Source organism: Cnephaeus nilssonii, assembly GCF_951640355.1.
Source record: "Cnephaeus nilssonii genome assembly, chromosome: X".
NCBI classification, from domain to species: domain Eukaryota; kingdom Metazoa; phylum Chordata; class Mammalia; order Chiroptera; family Vespertilionidae; genus Cnephaeus; species Cnephaeus nilssonii.
The window spans coordinates 78,673,312-78,696,737 of record NC_137071.1 but is presented as its reverse complement, the minus strand read 5'-3'; the positions used below and the strand labels follow the sequence as shown (position 1 = coordinate 78,696,737).

At 39.1% G+C, this 23,426-nt stretch overlaps 1 protein-coding gene across 6 annotated transcripts in view; it reads left to right on the top strand.

Moving 5' to 3' along the window:
• CHRDL1 (chordin like 1) overlaps window positions 1-23,426 on the top strand; it is a gene marked incomplete at its 3' end in the record, with an annotated part of 222,344 nt that overhangs the window by 55,601 nt on the left and 143,317 nt on the right. For all 6 annotated transcript variants that reach the window (XM_079765852.1, XM_079765849.1, XM_079765847.1 and 3 more), the window contains exon 3: window positions 22,336-22,448. In XM_079765852.1, the coding sequence (XP_079621978.1) occupies window positions 22,336-22,448 (113 nt within the window). The remainder of the gene's footprint in view (window positions 1-22,335; window positions 22,449-23,426) is intronic.

Below are 23,426 nucleotides of genomic sequence, written 5' to 3'. Positions count from 1 at the left end.
GTGGGATTGCTAGGTCTAAAAGCAATTCCATTTTTAATTTCTTGAGAAAACTCGATACTGTTTTCAGAAGTGGCTGTAACAGTCTGCATTCCTACCACCAATGCAGGAAGTTTCCCTTTTCTCCACATCCTTACCAGCCCTTATTCTTTGTTGATTTATTGATGTTAGCCATTCTGACAGGTGTGAGGTGATAACTCATTGTAGTTTTAATTTTCATCTTTCTGATGATTAGTGATAATGAGCATTTTTCATATGTGTATTTGCCACCTGTATGTCCTCTTTGGAGAAGTGTCACTTCAGGTTCTTTGTACATTTTTTAATTGGGTTGATATCTTCTTGTTGTTAAGTTGCATAAGTTCTTTATATATTTTGGAAATTAACCCCTTTATCAGATGTATCATTGGCAAATATGTTCTCCCCTTCACTGGATTCCCTTTTCATTTTGTTTATGATTTCTTTTTCTGTGCAAAAGCTTTTTAGTTTGATGTAGTCCCATTTGTTTATTTTTTCTTTGTTTCCCTTGACCAAGGAGATATATTGTCAAAAATATTGCTTGGAGAGATTTCTGTGATTTTACAGCCTGTGTATTCTTTCAGGATTTTTATGGTTTTGCAACTTACGTTTAAGTTTTTTATCCATTTTAATTTTGTTCTTGTGTATGGTATAAATTGGTATTCTAGTTTCTTTTTTTTTTTTTTGCATTTACCTGTCCACTTTTCCCAACACCATTTTAATGTATATATGTTTTAATTAAGTCTTTATTGTTAACAGTATTACATGTCTCCCTTTTAACCCCATTGACCCCTTCCCCCACCCCAGGCCTTCTTCCCATCCACCCACCCTCCCCTGCCTTCCCACTGAGATTCCAAAATCTGTTCTATGCTTCTTTGTCTCTGGGTCTATTTTTGTTCATCACTTTAATTTGTTCATTGGATTCCACATATGAGTGAGATCATGTGATACTTGTCTTTCTCTGACTGGATTATTTCACTTAACATAATACTCTCTAGGTCCCTCCATGCTGTCTCAAAGGGTAAGAGATCCTTCTTTTTTGCTGCATAGTGTTCTATGGCATAAATGTCCCACAGCTTTTATCCACTCATCTACTTATGGGCACTTGGAGTGTTTCCAGATCTTAGCTATTGTAAATTGTGCTGCTATGAACATAGGGGTGCATATATTCTTTCTGATTGGTGTTTCAGATTTCTTAGGCTATATTCATACAAGTGGGATCACTGGGTCAAATGGCCATCCCATATTTAATTTTTTTTGGAAACTCCATGTGTTCCATAAGGGGTGCACCAGTCTGCATTCCCACCAGCAGTGTACTAGGATTCCCTTTTCTCCACATCTTCACCATCACTTGTCATTTGTTGATTTGTTGGTTGTAGCCATTCTGACAGGTGTGAGGTGATACCTAATTGTCATTTTAATTTGCATCTCTCTGATGATCAGGGAATTTAACCTTTTTATCATATTTCTCTTGGCCATCTTTATGTCCACTTTGGAGAAGTGTCTATTTAAGTACTTTGCCCATTTTTTAATTGGATTGCTTGTCTTCCTTTTGTTAAGGTGTATGAGTTCCTTATATATTTTGGATATTAACCCTTTATCACATGTATCATTGCCAAATATGGTCTCCAATACAGTGGTGATGGTTTCTTTTGCTGTGCAGAAGCTTTTTATTTTGATGTAGTCCCATTTGTTTATTTTCTCCTTGGTTTCCTTTGACCTAGGACAGTGGTCGGCAAACTCATTAGTCAACAGAGCCAAATATCAACAGTACAATGATTGAAATTTCTTTTGAGAGCCAAATTTTTTAAACTTAAACTTCTTCTAATGCCACTTCTTCAAAATAGACTCACCCAGGCCGTGGAAGAGTATTTTGTGGAAGAGCCACACTCAAGGGGCCAAAGAGCCGCATGTGGCTCGCGAGCTGCAGTTTGCCAACCATGGACCTAGGAGATGTATCCGTAAACATATTGCTATGAGAGATGTCTGAGATTTTGCTGCCTATGGTTTCTTCTAGGATTTTTATGGTTTCATAACTTACATTTAAGTCTTTTATCCATTTTGAGTTTATTGTTGTGTATTGTTCAAGTTGGTGGTCTAGTTTTATTTATTTTTTTTCATTTATCTGTCCAATTTTCCAAACACCATTTATTGAAAAGGCTGTGTTAACTACATTGTATGCTCTTGCCTCCTTTGTCAAATATTAATTTATTTCAAAGGTGTGGATTTATTTATGGTGTCTCTGTTCTGTTCCACTGATGTATATGCCTGTTTTAATGCCAATACCAGGCTGTTTTGATTACAATGGCCATGTAGTATAGTTTGATACTGTCAGGAATTGTGATACCTTACACTTTTTTCTTCTTTCTCGAGATGTTTGAGGTGATTCACATTTTTTTGTGGTTCCATATAAATTTTTGCAATATTTGTTCTAGATCTCTGTGTAGAGAGCGGCTACAGTGTTTGGACAGGTTCAAGCCTGGGACTAATGAGAGGGCATGGTCCTCTCATGGCAAAGCCACGTGCAAGTCCCAGCACAATTATAGCCAAAGACTATAGTTGTAAGCTTGACCTTATGGTCCGAACCTGTGGTCCCACGTGGCTGAGTGATATAGGCTGCAGAAGGTGCAGCAAGTAAACAAAGCTTGATCAGGTGCATGTAATTGAGTAGATTAAAAACTCAGGAGAATGTTGTAAACATCTTGACCACACCCTTACTTTGCCTCGTAGAATCTGGCTAGAAAATAAAGGCTCGGCTTGAAGGCCATGGCGCTGTCACTAACTCTCCATCAGAGAGGACAGTGTCCCACCCAGACCCAGCTCTTTTCTCTTGTCTTTTCTCAATCCTTCACCGTCCCCTCTCAGGCTCACCCTGTGCTGGCGTGGCACATATGTGAGATATGACATTGGTATTTTAATTGGAACTGAGTTGAATATACAGATTGCTTTGGGTAGTATAGATATTTTAAAGATGTTAATTCTTCCAATCCATGAGCATGGTATATGCTTCCACTTATTTGTATGTTCCTCAGTTTCTTTCTTCAGTATCCTATACTTTTCTGAGTACAGGTCTTTTATCTTCTTGGTTAAATTTATTCCTAGGTACCGTATTTTCTTGTTGCAAGAGTCAATGAGATTATTTTCTTAATTTCTCTTTCTGATAGTTCATTATTGGTGTATAAAAATGCCACTGATTTCTGAATACTAAGTTTTTATCCTGCTCATTTGCCAAATTCATTTACTAGATCTAGCATTTTTTTGTAGAGTCTTTAGGGTTTTCTATGTACAATATCATGTTATCTGTGAATAATGACAGTTTACTTCCATCTTTTCCATTTTGTTGATGCCTTTTATTTCTTCTTATTGTCTGATTACTGGGGCCAGAACTTCTAGCATTATGTTGAACAAGAGTAGCAAAAGCAGATATCCCTGTCTTGTTCCTGATCTTAAGGGAAAAACTATTAATTTTTGCCCATTCAGTATTATGTTGAATGTAGGGTTTTCATAAATGTCCTTTATTATGTTGAGGCATGATTTCTCTATTCACATTTTGCTGAGAGTTTTATTATTAATGAGTGCTGGATTTTATCAAATGTTTTTTTCTGCATGTATTGATATGATCATGTGCTTTTAATCTTTCATGTTGCTAATGTGATATACTACATTGATTGATTTGCAAATATTGTCCCAACTTTGCATCCCTGGAATAAATCCCACTTGATCATGATGTATGATTTATATATATATATATATATATATATATATATATATATATATATATATATATATAATTGTTTTCAGAGAGAAGGGCAAGGGAAAGAGAGATAGAAGCATCAATGATGAGAGAGAATCATTGACCGGCTGCCTCTTGCATTCCCCTTTCTGGGGACCAAGCCCACAAACCAGGCATGTGCCCATGACTGGAATTGAACCAGGGACCCTTCAGTCCTCAGGATGATGCTCGATCCACTGAGCCAAACCAGCTAGGGCTGATCTTTTAAAATATATTACTGGATCCCATTAGCTAATATTTTGTTGAAGATTTTAGCATCAATGTTCATTGGGGATATTGGCCTATAATTTTCTTTCTATGTAGTGTCTTTATCTGATTTTGGAATTATGATAATGTATGCCTCATTAAAAGAGCTTGAAAGTCTTTCCTTCTCTTGAATTTTTTGGAATAATTTGAGAAGGGTAAGTCTTAGTAAAGTTCACCTGTGAAGCCATCTGGTCCAGGACTTTTATTTGCTAGGCAATTTTTTGTTGTTGTTCTTATGACTGCTTCAATTTCATTAGTTGTTATCAGTCTATTCAGGTGTTCTGATTCTTCCTGATTCACTTTTGAAAAATTGTATGTTTCTAGGAATTTACCTATTTTGCCTGGGTTGTCAAATTTGTTGGCATATAGTTGTTCATAGTGTTTTCTTACAATCTTATGTATTTCTGTGGTGTCATTTGTTAATTCTCCTCTTTCATTTCTGATTTCATTTATTTGGGTCCTCTGTCTTCTTTTTTTAATGAGTTTGATTAAAGGCTCATCAACCTTATTTATCTTTTCAAAGAACCCGCTTTTGGTTTCACTGATCTTTTGTATTGATTTTTTTAGTCTCTATGTTATCTATTTATGCTCTGATTTTTAATATTTCTTTCCTTCTAGTTACTGTGAGCTTTGTTCTTTTTCTAGTTCTTTTAGTTGTAGCATTAAGTTGTTCCATAGATTTTGGGATGTTGTGTGCTCATTTTCATTTGTTTCCAGGTAACTTTTGATTTCTTTCTTGATCTCATTTTAACCCATTCATTATTTAATATGCTATTTAGCCTCCATGTGATTGAATGACTTTCAATTTTTTTATTGTAGATGATTTCTAGTTTCATACCATTGTGGTCAGAGATGGTGCTTGATGTGATTTTAATCTTCCTGAATTTATTTAGTCCTATTTTGTGTACTTGCATGTGATCTACCTTAGAGAATGTTCCATGTGTAATTGAGAAGATGTATATTCTGTTGCTATAGGATAAAATTTAATGCAAATATACATTAAATCCATCCAATTGAGTGTATCATTTAAGGTCATTGCAGCCTTGTTGATTTTTTAAAATTTATCCATTGATGTCAGTGGAGTGCTACAATTCCCCTTTATGACTGTATTGCCATCTATCTCTCCCTTAAAATCCATCAAGAACTTTTTTATATACAAGGTGTGTGGGCTGATGCTCTAGCCACTGGGCCACACCTGGCCAGAGCCTTCTTTGTCTCTTTTATGGTCTTTGTTTTGAAGTTTATTTTGTCTGATATAAGTATTGCTACCCCAGATTTTTTTGTTTGTTTGTTTCCATTTGCTTGGAATAGATTTTTTTCCCCATCCCTTTACTTTCTGTGTGTATCTTTTATTCTGATGTGGGTTTATTGTAGACATCATATATATGGGTCATGCTTTCTTATCCATTCAACTACCATATGTTTTTTAATTGGAACATTTAATCCATTTACATTTAAGGTTATTATTGATAGGAACATATTTATTGCTATTTTATTCTCTATACCTATGTTCCTTTCTCTCTATGTTTCTTTTTTTTCCTCTCTCTCTCTTCTTATTGGTTTGATGGTAATGAACTCCTTTAGCTTTTTTTTTTTGTCTGGGAAGCTCTTTATTTCACCTTTAATTTTAAGTGATAGCCTTGCTGGATAAAGTAGTCTTGATTGTAGGTTCTTGCTTTTCATCACTTTGAATATAACATGCCAATCCCTTCTGTTCTGAAGTGTGCCTGTTAAAAAATCAGGTGACATCCATATGTGAGCTCCTTCGTAGGTCTTGCTGCCTTTACAATTCTCTATTTATTGTTAACCTTTGCCATTTTTATTATGATGTGTCTTAATGTGGGCCTCTTAGGGTTCATCTTGATTAGTACTTCCTGTGCTTTCAGAAGTTTTGTGACTTTTTCCTTCACCAGGTTAGGAAAGTTTTCAACCATTATTTCTTCAAATTGTTTATCTTTTGCTCACTCTATTCTCCTTCTGGTACCTCTATGATGCAGATGTTGTTATGCTTTATGTTGTCACCCTTTATGTTGTCCTAGGGATATTTTCTTGAACTTTCCTCATTTTAAAAAATTATATCTTCTTGTTGATGCTCTACTTGCATGCTTATTGTTATCTTGTTCTCTCAATTACTGATTCATTCCTCTGCCTTATATAAACTGCTGTTGATTCATTTCAGATATTGTATTCTTCCTTTCTAACTGGTTATTTTTTATAGTTTCTATGTGCTATTTAATGCTTACCACATTTTCATTTAAGTTCTCATTGAGATCATCCATTCTTCTTCTAAGGTCCTTGAGCATTGTTGTAACCATTGTTTTAAACTCAGCATTTGATATCTTGGTTGCTTCCATTTCATTTAATTCTTTTTCTGGGGATTTCTCTTGTTCTTTCATTTGGGGCATATTTCCTTGACTCCCCATTTTATCTCTGTATGTTAGGTAGATCTGCTATGATACTCACACCTGTCATGATGGTGTTATGATATTGGTGTCTTGTCGGGCTCAGTGGCACAATCTTCTAGGTCACCTGAGCTCTGTGCTCCAGGAATGATTTTGTGAGTTATGTTAACCCTCCTGTTATAGTTGAGACTTGAATGCTGTTGTCCCTTTATTGGGTTGATTTATCACTTCATGCTGGCTGACTATAAGGATAAACCTCGATAACCATGTATGAACCACTGTGCTGGGGCTGCCCCCTAAATTGGAGTTGTTCCTAGTAGGTTCTGGTGCCTGCCAGAATTCAAATTTTGGTGTGGAATTTGTGTGGCTACTTCAGTAAACCTCTGGTGTGGTCTGAAGCCCACCACTGGTTGTGTTGGTTCGGGGTCCACTTGGGCAGGGTTCAGGTACAATTCGATGTCACACATTGTGTGTAATTGGCCTGGGCTACCTGTCTGGAGATACCATGATATTCCCTGTTTGTGGCTGAGTCTCCTGGGCTTTGGTGTGTGGAGGAGGAGCCAATTTGTGTATTAAGGTCTGTTTCTTCCAGCTAGAGATGGAGGCAGATCTATAAAAGACCTTTAGCTCCCTGAAGTCCACCTCCTCCTGTCAGCTATTCTGTCTCCCCTTGAGGTTACCTTGTCTTTCTCCATAGCCTTTTGAAAAAAGACTATAGAGTGGGCCCAGTTTGACAGTGACCCACAGACCCTTCCACAGTTTTCAAGCTTGGTAGTTCAGAGCTACTAGGGTGGGAAGGATGGGGCTAGTGGGTCTTCTACTTAGGAGCCACATGGTCAGGCACTCAATAAGGGGAAAGTGGTCCCTACTCCAGAGCCAAACCACTCAGTCTCTTCCCATGTCTCCAACTCTAGCTCCCTTAGGAGGAGCATGCTGTAGGTTCAGTTTGGGTGCAGCCAGCTGTCCTCTCTGCAGGAGCAAGCTCAATAGAGCAGAGCCTCTGGGGCAGGGGGAGGGACAGGCCAAGAGTTGAGGGTAGTGCCTGCCAAGCCTGCAGGAGGGTGCCAAGAACTTCATCCCAGTCCCAGACAATAGTTTCTAAGGGATACACTTCAAATGTCCTGACTCTGAGCAACCCTCCCTCCCTCCATGAAACTCAACTCAGCCTGACTGGAGGGGGGCAGATCCAAAGAGTCTTCCATTGGTGGTAGTGCCAACAGGCCTGTAGGAGGGGGGTGGGCACTTTTTTCTTTTCCTGGGATAGCATGGACTGAGCTCACAGGGGAAATAGTAGTACCCCCCTATGATGTAGCCACACAACCCAGAACCTGCCCATCTGATTCCTGGACAAAAGCCTCTCCGGGAGACAGTGTTCTGAAAATCTCAGCTCTGCATGGCACTCTGAAACCCTCTGCATGACTGAACTCAACAGGGCAGGGCCACAGAATGATAGGGCAGTCCAAGTGTTCAACAGGTGTGGAGGGCACTGACTATGTGCTCACGGTGGGGAAGAATGTTTCCCTTTCCAAAGCTACAGAGTTCAGTCACTGTCTGTGTCTCTATGAAGAGCTTCTCTTAAAAACAAAAATGACCTGAAGTTCCCTGCTGGGCGAAGCCATCACACCTGTTTGCAGGACCTGAGCATGGCAGAGTGGTGTCGCAGGTAATTGGAAAACCAGGCATTGCACTCCCCAGGCTGGTGCTGTAACAACAATAGGAGTGCTCAACCCTGGGAAGGTGGTATCTGGGTCTCTAGCAAACTCCCTTCTCTCCTAGGCAGACTGAATCCCCACTGGTTTTCACCACCAGATACTGTGCAGGCTCCTCTTTCTGCCTCTGTTGCTCTGGGTTGGGGTCCCTGAATGGGTTTGAGACCCCATGCTCCTGGGGGTAGGGAGTTTTGCAGCTGAGATAGTCCTCCAGCTTCTAAGCTGCCATATACGTGTGCAGGGCCAGCCCTTTCTATGTCTCTGTGTGGCTTCTTCTGTAAATCCTTGGTTATAACATTTCAGTTCGGCTAGCCTTCAGTTGGTTATTCAGGTTGATTATTCTATAATTTATCTCTAAATCTGGTTTCATGCCAAGAGCAGGTGAGTGTAACTTCCATCTACTCTGCAGCCATCTTGGGATCCTGAGGCTAAAACAGTTTTAACTGAGAGGAGAAACAGATAAATCGACTATTGTAGTTGGAGACTTTTATAATCCTCTTTTAGTAATTAAGAGATCCAGAACACATATCAGTAAGGATATAATTAAACTGAAAAGCACCATCAATCAATCAGATCTAACTGGTATTTATAAATTATTTCATCCAACAACAGCGGAATAAACATTACTCTAAAGCTCTCAAGGAACATGACCAAGATTGACCACATTCATGTATCATAAAACACATCTTAAAAAATTTGAGGTAATAGAAATTATACAAAGTATGCTCTCAGACCATACTGAAATTAAACTAAAAATCAATAACAGACAAATACCTATAAAATCCCCAAATATTTAGATATTAAATAATACACTTCTAAATATCACATAGGTCAAATAAATCTCAAGATAAATTTTAAAATATTTTGAATTTGAAAATATAAATTATCAAAATTCATGGGATGCAATGAAAACAGTACATAGGAGAAATTTATTACATATATTAATATATTAGAAAAAAAGTAATATTTTATGTCAACAAACTAAGCTGCACCTTAGGAAACTAAGAAGAAGAAGAAGAAGAAGAAGAAGAAGAAGAAGAAGAAGAAGAAGAAGAAGAAGAAGAAATCAAATCCAAAGTAAGCAGAACAAAAGAAATTTTAAAAAATTAAAGATGTGCTGTAGGGTTCAGTGTCACAGCCTCCTTGATCATCCATGCTTGACACTCAAGGTTTACCCCTGGTGAGGGATATGTGCACCCTCTTCTTGTAGTTGAGCCTTGATTGCTATTGGCGCATCAATGGGAGGGATTTACCCCAGGCGGTTCAGCTGCAAGGACTTGCTGAAAGCACCAACCACAGACTTCTGATCACGGTGGAGGATCAGCTTTGCAGAGGCCCAACCCACAGTGCAGGACTTACATAAAGCTAGTCCACTGAGCCTGTGAGACATAGTAGTTCTTCCTAATACATAGAAACAAACACAAGGAGTCTGCCAAAATGAGGAGACAAAGTAACATGAAAGAACAAATGAAAGAACAGAACAAAACTCCAGAAAAATAACTAATCAAGATGGAGACAAGCAATCTACTAGATGTAGAGTTCAAAACACTGGATATAAGGATGTTCAAGGAACTTAGGGGAAGAGTAGATGAAATTAGTGAGAACTTCAACAAAAAGATAGGAAACATAAAAGCAGAACTAGAAAAAATAAAAAGGAAACCAGTCAGAAATGAAGAGGAGTATAAAAGTCTCCAACTACAATAGTGGATTTATCTGTTTCTCCTTCCAGTTGAAACTGTTTTAGCCTCAGGATCCCAAGATGGCTGCAGAGTAGGTGGAAGCTATACTCACCTGCTCTTGGTGTCAAACCAGATTTACATCTAATATATTAACTGAAATAAAGAATACATTACAGGGAATCAACAGTGGAGTAGATGAAGCAGAGGATCAAATCAGAGATTTGGAATATAAGGAAGCAGAACAGCAAAAAGAAAAAAGAATTTAAAAAATGAGGATAGTGTAAGGAGCCTCTGGGACAATTTCAAGCACACCAACATTCACATCATGGGGGTGCCAGAAGAAGAAGAGAGAGCGAGAAATTGAAAACCTATTTTTTAAAATAATGACAGAAAACATCCCTAAGTTGATGAAGGAAGTAGACATACAAGTCCAGGAAGTGCAGAGTCCCAAACAATATGAAGACAAAGAGGCCCACACCAAAATACATCATAATTAAAATGCAAAAGGTTAAAGACAAAGAGAGAATCTTAAAAGCAGCAAGAGAAAAGCAGTTAATTACCTACAAGGGAGTTCCCATAAGATGGTCAGTTGATTTCTCAAAAGAAACTTTGCAGGTCAGAAGGGATTGGCAATAAATATTCAAAGTGATGAAAAGCAAGGCCCTGCAACCAAGACTAATCTACCTGGAAAATCTATCATTTAGAATACAAAGACAGCTTCCCAGACAAGAGAAAGCTAAAGGATTTCATTACCACCAAACCAGTATTATATGAAATGTGAAAGGGTCTTCTTCATGAAGAAGAAAAAATTAAAATAAAAAGTATGAACAACAAAAGTGCAAGAAATACATATCTATCAACAATTGAATCTAAAAAACAAAATGAACAAGCAGAATGGAAACAGACCCATAGATACAGAGAACATTTTGACAGTTGCCAGATGGGATGGGGGTTGAGAAGATGGGTGAAAAGGGTGAAGGGATTAAGAAGTACAAATTGGTTTTTACAGAGTAGTCATAGGGATGTAAAGCACAGCATAGGGAATCTAGTCAAGAATATTCTATGAGAAATTTCAGAGGGAAGGGGGAGGTGGGAGAAGAGGTTAACCAAAGAACGTATATGCATATATACATAACGCATGGACAGACAACAGTGTGGTGAAGTCCTGGAGAGGGGGCAAGGGTGGGGTAGAGGGTATCAGTGGTGGGGGCAGGGAAATCTGTAATACTTTTAACAATAAAGATAAATTTAAATTAATAATGTTCTAATAATTGTGTATGGTGTCAGATCGGTGTGAGATCTATCAGGATGATCACTTAGTAAGTTACATAATGTCTAATCACTGGGATGTACACCTGAAATTAATATAATAATGTTTGTCAAGCATAATTGAAAAATAATAAAACTTAAAAAAATAAAATAAAATTTAAAGGAGAAAAAATGAAGGTAAAACTTGGAAAGTAATGTAAAAAAACCAATGAAACAAAAAATCCTGGTTCTTTAAAGAGATTAATAAAGTAGATAAACTTATAATCTTTTTAACTAAGAAAAAAAGAGAGAAGATACAAATTACTAATATTGGAAATGAAAGAAAAGCCATCATTATTGATCCCGTGGACATCAAAAGGCTAATAAAGGCATATTATGAACAATTCTATGTCCACACATTTGATAATTTAGAAAAGAAATGGACCAAAGCTCTAGAAGATGAACTTACCAAATTTCACACAATAAAAAATACACAATCTTAACAAGCTTATATCTATTAAGTAAATTGAGTCAATAAATAATCACTGTCCAAAACAGAAAGCACTAGGCCCAGATAGTGAACTGGTGAATTTATGGAAGAAATAATACCAATACTCTACAATCTGTTTCAGAAAATAGAAGCAGAAAGAATAGTCTCAAATTCATTCTATGAGACTAACATTACCTTAATACCAAAACCAGGCAAAGACATTATAAGAAAAATCTTTAGAGAACAATATCTCTCATGCAAAAATCGTCAAACAATATTGGCAAATGTAAAAAAATCCAAAACCAAGGAGGATTAATTCCAGGCATACAAAGCTGTTTAAACATTAAAAAATTAATTAATGTAATTCATCACGTCAACTTGCTAAAGAAGAAAAATCACATGATTGTAGCACTAAATGTAGAAAAAGCATTTGACAGACTACAACACTATCTAGCAAAGTAGTAATAAAAAATTTATTTAACTTCATAAAGAATATCTACCACAATATACAACTAATATCATACTTAATGGATAGAAACTAGATTATTAGCCCCTGAAATCGGGAACAAGGCAATGATGTCCCACTAATTGAACATCATACTTGAAGTCCTAGCTAATATAATAAAATGGGAAATGGAAATAAAATATACATATTTTGAAGGAATAAATAAAACTACCTTTGTTCAAAGATAAGATGATTGCATATGTAAAATATCCAAAAAAATCAATTAAAAAACTCTCCTGAAATTATAAGTGATTATAGCAAGGGTGAAGGATAATGGTGATACATAAGTCAATCGCGTTCCTATATACCAGTAATGAACAATGGGAATTGTAATTAAAAGCATGATGCCATTTACATTATCACCTAAAACCCTTAAAATATTTAGATATAAATCTAGCAAAATGTGTACAAGGTCTATTTGAGAAAAACTACAAAACTATAGACAGTAAAAATATCAGTGGTTTTAAGGAGTTTGGGGGATGGGGGGGACAAGAGATGAATAAGCAGATTTCAGGGATACTTAGGGCAGTGACAATAGTTTTATACTATATTAATTAACATATGTTATAAAACAGGACTATAGAAAACAAAAAGTGGACTCATGTAAACTATGTGCTTTAGTCAATATTAATACAGTATATAAATATTGGTTCCTTAATTGTAACAAATGTACCATACTAATGCTAAGATGTTAATAATGGGAAAGTGGGGTTGGGGTAAAGAACGGAATATCTGGGAACTCTTTTACTCTCTGCTCATTTTTTTTTTTGTGAACCTAAAACAGCCTTAAGAAAGAAAGAAAATAGACTAGAGAGACATTACTAGAATATTAAAAGTGGTTATCTTCTGGTAGTGCAATTATATGTAATTTTTCTTTTCTCTATATATTTCTTTTATCATACAGTTAAGGTATGATTTACATGCAAGAAAATTTATCCTTTTTCTCGAGTACATTTTTGTGAATTTTGGCAAATAATTCTGTAGTGTAGGCACCACCACAATCAAGACGTAAAAATGCTCCATCACCCAAAAATTTTACTCTGTGTCCCTTTGTAGTAAAATACTTCCCCCACCCAATCTTTGGCAACTATGCATCTATTTTCTATCCCTATAGTTTTGCTTTTTCCAGAAGGAAAATAATTGGAATCATATAATTTGTAGACTTTGAGTCTGTTTTTTATTTAGCATAATGCCTTTATAATTCATCTTTGTGTATATCAATCTTTCATTTCTTTTTATTACTGACTGATATTCCATTGTTTGGATTTTTATAAATTTATCAGTTAAGGAACATTTCAGTTGCTTCCAAGTTTTGCTGACTATTAATAGAGCCACATTATACAAATACTAGAGGCCTGGTGCATGAAATTCGTGCACAGGGTGGGGGGGTTGGTCCCTCAGCCTGGCCTGTACCCTCTTGCAATCCAGGACTGCTGGCTCCTAACTGCTCGCCTGCCTGCCTGCCTGATCGCCCTAACTGCCTCTGCCTTGGCCCTGCCACCGCGGCTTCCTCCAGAAGGATGTCCTGAAGGTCATTGGCTGTCTGGTCTAATTAGCATATTATGCTTTTATTATTATAGATGTACAGGTTTTTGTTTGAATATACATTTTTATTTCACTCAGGAAAATATTTAGGATTGGAATTTCTGGGTTCTATATTAAGTGTATTTTTTAACTTTAAAACTGGAAAGTTGTTTTCCAGAGTATATTTAATTTTGGATTTCCATCAACAAAGTATGAGGAGAGTTGCAATTGCTCATCAGCACTTACTACTTTCATTTTTTGAGTTTAGCCATTCTAACAGGTGAGGTGAGTAGTGATATCTCATCATGGTTTCAATATATGTATTTCCCTGATGACTAATTATATGTTTGATATCTGTGTATCTTCTTAGTTGAAGTGTCTATTCAAATTACATTTCCATTTTAAAAATTGGGTTGTTTGTTTTCTTATTCTTAAAATTTGAGGTTTATTTATATACTAGTGGCCCGGTGCATGAAATTCATGCATGGGGGGGTTGTCCCTCAGCCTGGCCTGCACCCTCACCAATCTGGGACCCTTTGGGGGATGTCCGATTGCCAGTTTAGTCCGATGCCACATCCCTCTCACAATCTGGGACCACTGGCTCCTAACCGTTCACCTGCCTACCTGCCTGATTGCCCCTAACCGCTCTGCCTTCCGGCCTGAAAGCCCCAACTGCCCCCCCCCCCCTGCCAGCCTGCTCGCCCCCAACTGCCCACGGGTAACCTTGCAGGTAGTAGGTGCTGATTAGGGGAGGAGGGCATGATTGTGTCCTGGGACTATAGCTATGGAAGCTTTGCAGAGGGTTCCGCAGGCCTCGGAGGGGCAGGCTCTGGCCAGCAGCCCTGTAGCAGTGGTCATCCCTGGAGGTGCTGGTGAGAGGTAGGGAGTTAGAGAGGGGATAGAGGGCTGGCAAGGCCAAAGGGGGAGTAACTGTCGAACATTCTCGCTTGGTGCCATTCTTTAAATTGTATGTGGCTGTTTCCCAGTTGTACTGCTCAGGGTGGGGGCTGGACCAGGGTGGAGCCAGGGTGGAACCAAGCAGGCTAGGAGGGCAGGTTTAGCCATGCCCCCAGCAAGGTTCAGCGCTTCAGCTACGGAGACCACACTGTTGCTGTGGGAGGCCACTCAGGCCTGCCTCCACCCGGGTCTGGAGTTGTAGGGAGGAGAGGCGTGCCTAACCCCAGTGGAGGGGGCCCAGCTGTGGTAGGCTGTGGGCCCCGGGTTCCTCAGGGGCTCTGATGGGTGGTCACAAGTATGCTATTGTTGTGGGCGCCCCTGGCAGGGGTGGCGGGGGAAGAGATCGGGAGTCAGAGGTGTGGGCTGCAGCTACCCTGAGGCTGCGTCTTCTCCCTGTCCAGTCAGCCTCCCCATCCCCCTGGGGGTGTGGGGGCTGGGGTAGGGTGTCCATGCAGGGGGATTGGAAGAGCTCCCCTTGGCTGCTTCCTCTTCCTTCTTTGCAGTCCAGGCTCCTATCAGGCGCTCTCCTCAAACCCCCTGGCAACTTGGCTCTGGCCACCTGCCCCTGCTGCTCAAGCATCAATATGCAAATTGGTCATTACTGGGACACAGTAATGGCAATTAGCATATTCCCTCTTTATATGTATAGATTTTAGATAAAAGTTATCAGAAATGTGATTTACAAAATATTTCTCCCAGTCTGTAGCTTTCCTTTTTTTCCATAACAGTCTTTCAAAAGCAGAAGTTCTTAATTTTGATAAAATTCTATTTTATAATATTTTTTATGGATTATGCTTTTGGTGTCATATCTAAGAAATCTTTGCCTAACCAAAAACCACAAAGATAACCTCCAGTGTTTTCTTTTAGATGTTTTAAAGTATTAGGGTTTACATTAAAGCCTATCTATGAGTCATCTTGAGTTAATTTTTGTATATGGTATGAGATATGGATTAAACTTTATTTTATTTTATTTTATTTTATGTTTTGCATAAGACTGTTCAAATACTCCAGCAGCATTTTCTGAAAAGGTTTTTGTTTCTCCATTGAATGGTGTTTTTACCTTTGTTGAAGGTTAATTGACTACATAAGTGTGGGTTTATTTTTTTACTTTGCATTCTATTTTGTTGATATATTTGTCTAACCTTTTTTTTTAAAAAAAAAGTATATTTTTATTGATTTCAGATAGAAAGGGAGACAGAGAGATAGAAACATCAATGATGAGAGAGAATCATTGATTGGGTGCCTCCTGCACGCCCCTTACTGGGGATCAAGCCTGCAACCCGGGCATATGCCCTGAGCAGGAATCGAACTGTGACCTCCTGGTTCATAGGTCGACAATCAACCACTGAGCAACACCAGCCCGGCTTGTCTAACCTTTTGCCAACACCACATTGTCTTCAAAACTATAGTTTTACAATAACTGTTGAAATCACATAGTGTGTCTTACAACATCTTTCTTTTTTAAAAGTGTTTTGGCTATTCTACTTTCTTTGCCTTTTCATCTATTGTTTTTAATTATATTACTAAATTTTTACAAAATAGGCTGCTCTTATTTGGATTTTTATTGCATTGAATCTATACATCACTTTAGGGAGAATTGACACCTTAACAATATTTTGTCTTCCAGTCCATGAACAATGTACAGCTTTTCATTTTTTAGGCCTTCTTTGATTTCTTTTACAGTGTTTTATAGTTTTCTGAGTGCAGATCGTACACATATTTTAGTAGATTTATACTTCAATATTCCATGTTTTGGGGGAGCTATTACAAATGGTAATTTTTCAAGTTTCAATTTCTAATTGTTCATTTGAGATTATATAAATGTGATTGGCTTTTTTATATTAGCCTTGTATTCTGCATTCTTGCTAAATTCTCTTACTATTTATAGTAACTTTTAAATAGATTCTTTGAGATTTTTCTTTGTAGACAATTTGTATCATCTATAAATAGAAATAGTTTTATTTTCCAATATAAGTGCCTTTTACTTCATTTTCTTACCACATTTCACTGGTTAGTATCTCCAAGAGTGTTGAAACAGACATCATTGCATAATTCCCAGTCTTAAGAAGAAAGCATTGTCTTTTGCCATTAAGTATGATGTTAGCTTTAGGGGGTTTTGTTTGTTTGTTTGTGTGTGTGTTTTTTATTAATCCTCACTCAAGGATATTTTTCCATTGTCTTTAAATTTATGTTATTATTTTATTTTATTTTATTATTTTACTAGAGGCCCGGTGCACGAAATTCGTGCACTGGGGAGGGTGTCCCTTAGCCCAGCTTGCACCCTCTCTAATATGGGACCCCTTGGGGGATGTCCAACTGCAGGTTTAGGCCCGATCCCTGTGGAATCGGGCCTAAACCTGCAGTTGAACATCCCTCTCACAATCCGGGACCGCTGGCTCCTAACCGCTCACCTACCTGCCTGATTGCCCCCTAACTGCTCCCTTGCGGGCCTGATTGACACCTAACTGCTCCTCTGTGGGCCTGATTGCCCCCAAATACCCTCCCCTGCTGGCCTGATCACCCCCAAGGCTTTTATTAGTATAGATATGACTCTGCACAGAAAATTTTACTAACCCTGCTTTACAATAAGGGCTTGACGATTGAATCATTAGGACCAGACACCAAGATTTTCTTTCTTTGAATAGTGGAGGGAAAAATTGTCTTGTCTTTAAGTTGCCAGGAAATTAAAATGAGATAATGACTTAGAAAAGTATAAAAGCACCATATAAAGACAACCATCTTTTTAATGAAGTGGTAAAATGAAAAACACTATTTTTATTCTCCCCTTCCTTCCTTTACAGCTTTTATTTAAACTTTGAAATTTATAAAAATTTCACTCCAATTTTCATTTCTTTACATTCAACATTATTTTGTATTGGTTTCAGGTTTTATATTAGTTACAGAATAGTGGTTAGACAATCATATACTTTACAAAGTGTTCCCCGATATTTCTAGTACCCACCTGGCATCATACCATCATTACAACACTATTGACTATATTCCCTATTTAAGTGACAATGTGTTTACAGGTTCCTTTCAGTCTTTCTTTTGTGTTGCTCGTCCTTCCTTTTCTTTCTCACTTCTTCCCTCATTTTCTTTATATAGTATCTCAATTGGCCATCAAAGCTCAGTGAAGGCACTGGGACACGCTTCATCCATTTTACAGACCAGGAAACTGAGGCCAGTTCCAGTTGGCTGTGGAAATTGACTCAGCACACAGGAAGCCCTCAGAACCATGCTCTTTGTGCTTCCTAAGGGGCAGCCACCGGCAAACAGAACAAACCTTCCAGTCAGGCTTCCGAGCCTCTTTCTCGAGCACCTCTTCATTGAGGATGCTCCACATTCTTTCCTCTCCCCGTCCCCTGCCCCCCATTCTTTACTGCCCCCGCTTCTCCAGAGCAGGTGGAAGGCTTCGCACTCACTGCCTAGGCATGCTCTGCCATGGGGCAGGGCACCGCAGGCTTGCTTTTGGGTCAAGGCAGGAGCAGGAGTCACTGCCTCTGAAGTGTGAAGGCCGCCTGAGCAAGGCCCATTAGCACTGGGAGCTTCTCTGAATCACATCAGTCAGTCCAGTACCCTGCAGTGCAGCACCCCTCCACTGAGGTGGCACCACCCCTCAACCCCCGTCTCAGGGGTGAGGGTCCTTGCCCCTCTGCCAGGAGTCCTTCCATGCCCCTTGATCCCTGGCTGGGCCCACCCACGTCTTGGGGGCACTGCAGAACCTCTGTCTCTCTGCAGATGAGGCAGATCCCTGCCCTAGGTCTCCCTGAAGCTATGAATCTGTGGCCAGAGGCCTGGTCTGGGTCTCAGCAACCCCATGCCTGCAATGTTCCTAGGGACCCCTGGGAGAGGCTGGGCGGGCCCAACCACGCCCCCCCGGTTGCCAATCTCCCAAGGGACCCCCCGAGGGGCTGGGCGGGTACGGCCACGCCCCCCGGGTTGCAGATCTCCCCAGGGCCCCCCAGTAGCGGCTGGGTGGTCCCACCTCACCTCCCTGGGTTGCCGATCTCCCCAGGGACCCCCGGGAGCAGCTGGGCGGGTCTGGCCACGCCCCCCCAGGTTGCAGATCTCCCCAGGGACCCCCGGGAGCCGCTGGGCGAGCCCGCCTCTCCTCCCTGGGTTGCCGATCTCCCCAGGGACCCCCGGAGGGGCTGGGCGGGCCCGGCCACGCCCCCCACCACCGCCCCAGGTTGCCATCTCCCCAGGGACTCCCGGGAGCCGCTGGGCGGCCCGGCCACGCCCCCCCCTTGCCGATCTCCCCAGGGATCCCCGGGAGTGGCTGGGCAGCCTGGCCTTGCCTCCCCAGGGTGGCGATCTTCCCAGGGACCCCCGGAACTAAGAGGACTGAGCGCCGCCATCTTGATCTTCTCAACGGCTGGATAGGCCACCCTAAGTCCCGCCCCCCAGCCTCCCGCTGGCCCAATCGTGGGCGTAGCGGAGTGATGGTTATTTGCATATTACCATTTTATTAGGTAGGATTCTTTATTATTGAAAGTATTACATGTCTCCTTTTCCCCCCATTGACCTTTCCCAGCCCACTCCTGCCCCCAGCACAAGCCTTTATCCCCCTATTGTCTGTGTCCATTGGTTATGCTTATATGCATGCATACAAGTCCTTTGGTTAATCTCTTACCCCAACCCCCTCCTAACCTCTCCTGCCTTCCCTCTGACATTTGATGATCTGTTCCCTGCTTCTATGTCTCTGGATCTATTTTTGTTCATCAGTTTATGTTGTTCATTATATTCCACTAATAAGTGAGATCATGTTATACTTATCTTTCTCTGATGGACTTATTTCACTTAGCATAATGCTCTCCAGGTCCATCCATGCTGTTGCAAATCATAAAAGTTCCTTCTTTTTTACACCAGCATAGTATTCCATTGTGCAGATATACTACAGTTTTTAATCCACTCATCTGCTAATGGGCACTTAGGCTGTTTCCAAATATTAGCTATTGTAAATTATGCTGCTATGAACATAGAGGTGCATATAATCTTTCTGATTGGTGTTTCTGATTTCTTGGGATATATTCCTAGAAGTGGTATTGCTGGGTCAAATGGCAGTTCCATTTTTAGTTTTTTGGGGAAACTTCATACTGTTTTCCACAGTGGCTGCACCAGTCTGCATTCCCACCAGCAGTGAAGGAGGGTTCATTTTTCTCCACATTCTTGCCAACACTTATCATTTGTTGATTTGTTTATGATAGCCATTCTGACAGGTGTGAGATGGTATCTCATTGTCATTTTTATTTGCATCCATTGTCTTTTTTTTTTTTTTAGAGAGAGAGTGGAAGGGAAGGAAGAGACAGAGAGAAACATCAATGTGAGAGAGACATATCACTTAGTTGCCTCTCGAATGTGCCCTCAACCAGGGCTGGGGATCGACCCTACAACTGAGGTACATGCCCTTGAGCAGAATTGAACCCAGGACCCTTCAGTCCTCGGGCCGATGCTCTATCCACTGAGCCAAATGGGCTATGGCTATAAATTTTTTATAGATGGCCTTTATCAGTTTGAGAAAGGCCTTTTCTTAGCTTGTTGAGAGTTTTTGTCATGAATGGATGGGTGTATGATATTGTCAAATGTTTTTTCTGTATCTTTTGCAATGATTGCATTTTTTTTATTCAGTTTGTTGATATGATGAATTATATGGATTGATTTGTGAATATTAAATTAGCCTTTAATTTCCAGCATAAATTCCATTTACTCATAAAGTATTATCCTTTTTACATATTGTTGAATTTAATTTGCTAAAATTTTGAATATTTTTGTATCTATGTTCACGAGGGATAATTGTTTATTGTTAACAAGAATACATCCATTTCATCTAAGTTGTTGAATTACTGGTGTAATTCATAATATTACTCAGTTATTCATAATATTCCCTTTTTATCCTTTTAATATTTGTTGGATTTATAATGCAGTCCTCTCTTTTATCCTAATATTGGTAATTTGCATCTTCTCTCTTTTTAACTTTGTTAATCTTGCTAAAAATTTAATCACTTTTATTTGTCTTCTTAAAGAACCAGGTTTTGGTTTCATTGATTTTTTTCTATTGATATTCTCTCTGTAATTTTATTAATTTCTGTTTTTTTAGTGTTCCTTCTATTTCCTTTTGGTTTATTTTGTTCTGTTTTGTCTAGTTTCTAAGGTGTTGATCTGAGACTTTTCTCCTTTTCTAATATAAGTATTTAGTGATATAAATTTCCCTTTAAGTACATATTTGGCTGAATTTTGATACATTGTGTTTTCATTTTCACTTAGTACAAAATGCTTTTCTAATTTACCTTTTCATTTATTTCTTCAACCCAGGGGCTATTTATAAGTTACTAACATATTAAAAGTGTCTTCTCAGGCTGGATTTGGGTGTAATATTTATTTACTCTATATAATTTTATGTTTTTTATTTTATTCTTTTTGTGTATTGGTATATGTCTTTCAATTTTCTACATTGAACATGCATTTTTTTTCTAATTGGAAAAGAATCACATTTTGTAGCATTTTATAATTTACAAACAGTTTCATTAAATCTTCCAACATCTACATGAGAAACACATAATTCATTTTTCATAGATGTTGAAACCTGAGATTGAGAGAGTTTAAATGACTTTCTCAATGCCATATAGCTAGAGTGAGTGAGGATTCACACCCAGATTTTTTATCCTAGTTCATCATTTCAAAGAAGCTGGAAATAAAGATTTGAAAATTAAATTGTAATTTATCGTTTGGATAGTTAGAATTATAGAGGGTCTTTGAAACAGTAAGCAACTTGAGACAATGATCTCTGTGTAGTTTTAATTTGAATCTCTGATTACTAGTGCAGTGAACATGTTTTCATGTTTATTTTCTGTTCTTCTAAATTCCTATTCCTGTCCTCTACTATGTTGAATGACAGCAAGGACTGTTTGTTTGTTTGTTTGTTTGTTTTGTTAATCCTCACCTTAGGATTTTTTTTCCATTAATTTTTAGAGAGATTGGAAGGGAGGAAGAGAGGGGGAGAGAGAGACACAGTGATTGGTTACCTCCCTCACATGCCCTGCCCCAACCAGGCCAGGGATGAGCTGCAACCCAGCTATCTATACCCTTGACTGGGAATCGAGCCCACAACCTTTGGTGCGTGGGCCAATGCTCTAACCGCTGAATGACACAGGTCAGGGCAAACTGTGTGTATTTTGCTTACCATTTTATGTCTAACACTTAGCATAGTGCCTGACAAAACTAAATGCTCAAATATTTGTTTAATTATTAAATGATGTTAGAATTTGTGGGGAAATCCATTTATAGGGACCTAACACAATTTATTTAGTCCAGCACTCCTATATCACCACAAGGCAACTCTGAGAATGTTCTGATAGATCACATTTTTAGATATTAACTTGCTTTTACAAAGCAAGTGGAGCACAACCTTTTTCCAAAGGACACATGACATGCTTCTTTATATTGTCAGTATAACAGAGCAGGAGTTAAGATGTTGGCTTCACTGTCAGGCAAACGTGGGTTTGAGTCTCATGTCAATTACTTACTGGTTATATGGCCCTGGATTTCCCTCATATATAAAATGAGGCTAATAGTAGTGCTTACCTTACTGGGTCATTGTCGGATCAAATAAACAAAGCATGTGAAACCTTGAGTCATAGTAGATATTCTGTAAATATTACCTGTGCCTCTTTCCTTGATGTACACTAAAACAGATGGAACCTGTGATTGCCTTTGGATTTGTGAATTGGTTGTGCTTTCTAACAGGCATATTCTTCATCTCCTTCCTCACAGATTCAGAGAAATATTGTATGTTTCAAGACAAGAAGTACAGAGTGGGTGAGAGATGGCATCCCTACCTGGAACCATATGGCTTGGTTTACTGTGTGAACTGCATCTGCTCAGAGGTACAATCCTTCATGGCTGTGATTTTCAAGTTTGTTCCTCAACATGCAGAGGTGTTTCAGTGCCCAGATGGCCAGGGAGCATGGGTGTTAAAATCCTAAAAGAAGATAAGAAACAGATCACAAGGAAAATTACACATCTCCTGTCTATTTTTTTTTATTGCCTTTTGGGTTGACTTTTCATGGGAGCTTTGAGTATTTGCTATGGACATATACTTATGGTCTCTTAGCCAAGTGATACAGGACATGAAAGGAGAAGGAAGAATAGCTTGATAGTGGGAGTCAAGGAAAAAGCTCCATGTAGTGTCTGAATTGTAAGACAACATTGTTATTTTGGAAACCATGTTTAGGGATGGCCTTTAGAGAATAGGGCAGATTATACGTCGGTTCATTGGGAGACTGTATTTTACTAGTATGTTGTTTCAGTCAATAACTGTAATTAAGATTGAGGTTGTGAAACCTTGGCCTGTACCTGGTGAGGATTAGAGTGATTGGCTTGGCCTTGGTTCCTCACAAATCACTAAGAGAGGCTTTTTGATACCTTAAACACTATCTTTGCAATAGACAAAGTAGGTAGTCCCATTTTCTTTCCATGGCCTTAATCCTAGACCATAGTTATGTTCTATTTTTCTGAACCTCTACCAGCATATCCTAGGCCAGGATTTCTCAATCTTGGCACTAGGGACATTCGGGGACAGATAATTCCTAGTTGCAGTAGTTGTTCTGTGCATTATAGGATGTCTAGCAGCATCCCTGCCCTCTACCCACTAGACAACAGTAGCACTAAACCTAGAAGGAGTGGTTTCTGATGTGCTTTGATCTCGCTTCAAGATGACACCACCTGGCTCTGAGGAGTGTGACACATAAGGGGGGCTCTGTGGTATTTCCAAATGCAACGCTAAAAAGATTTCTTCTAGAAAGTACATGAAAAAGAAGGAAGTTTATGGTAAAGTGATTCAGATTTGGATATAGAAAGTCTGC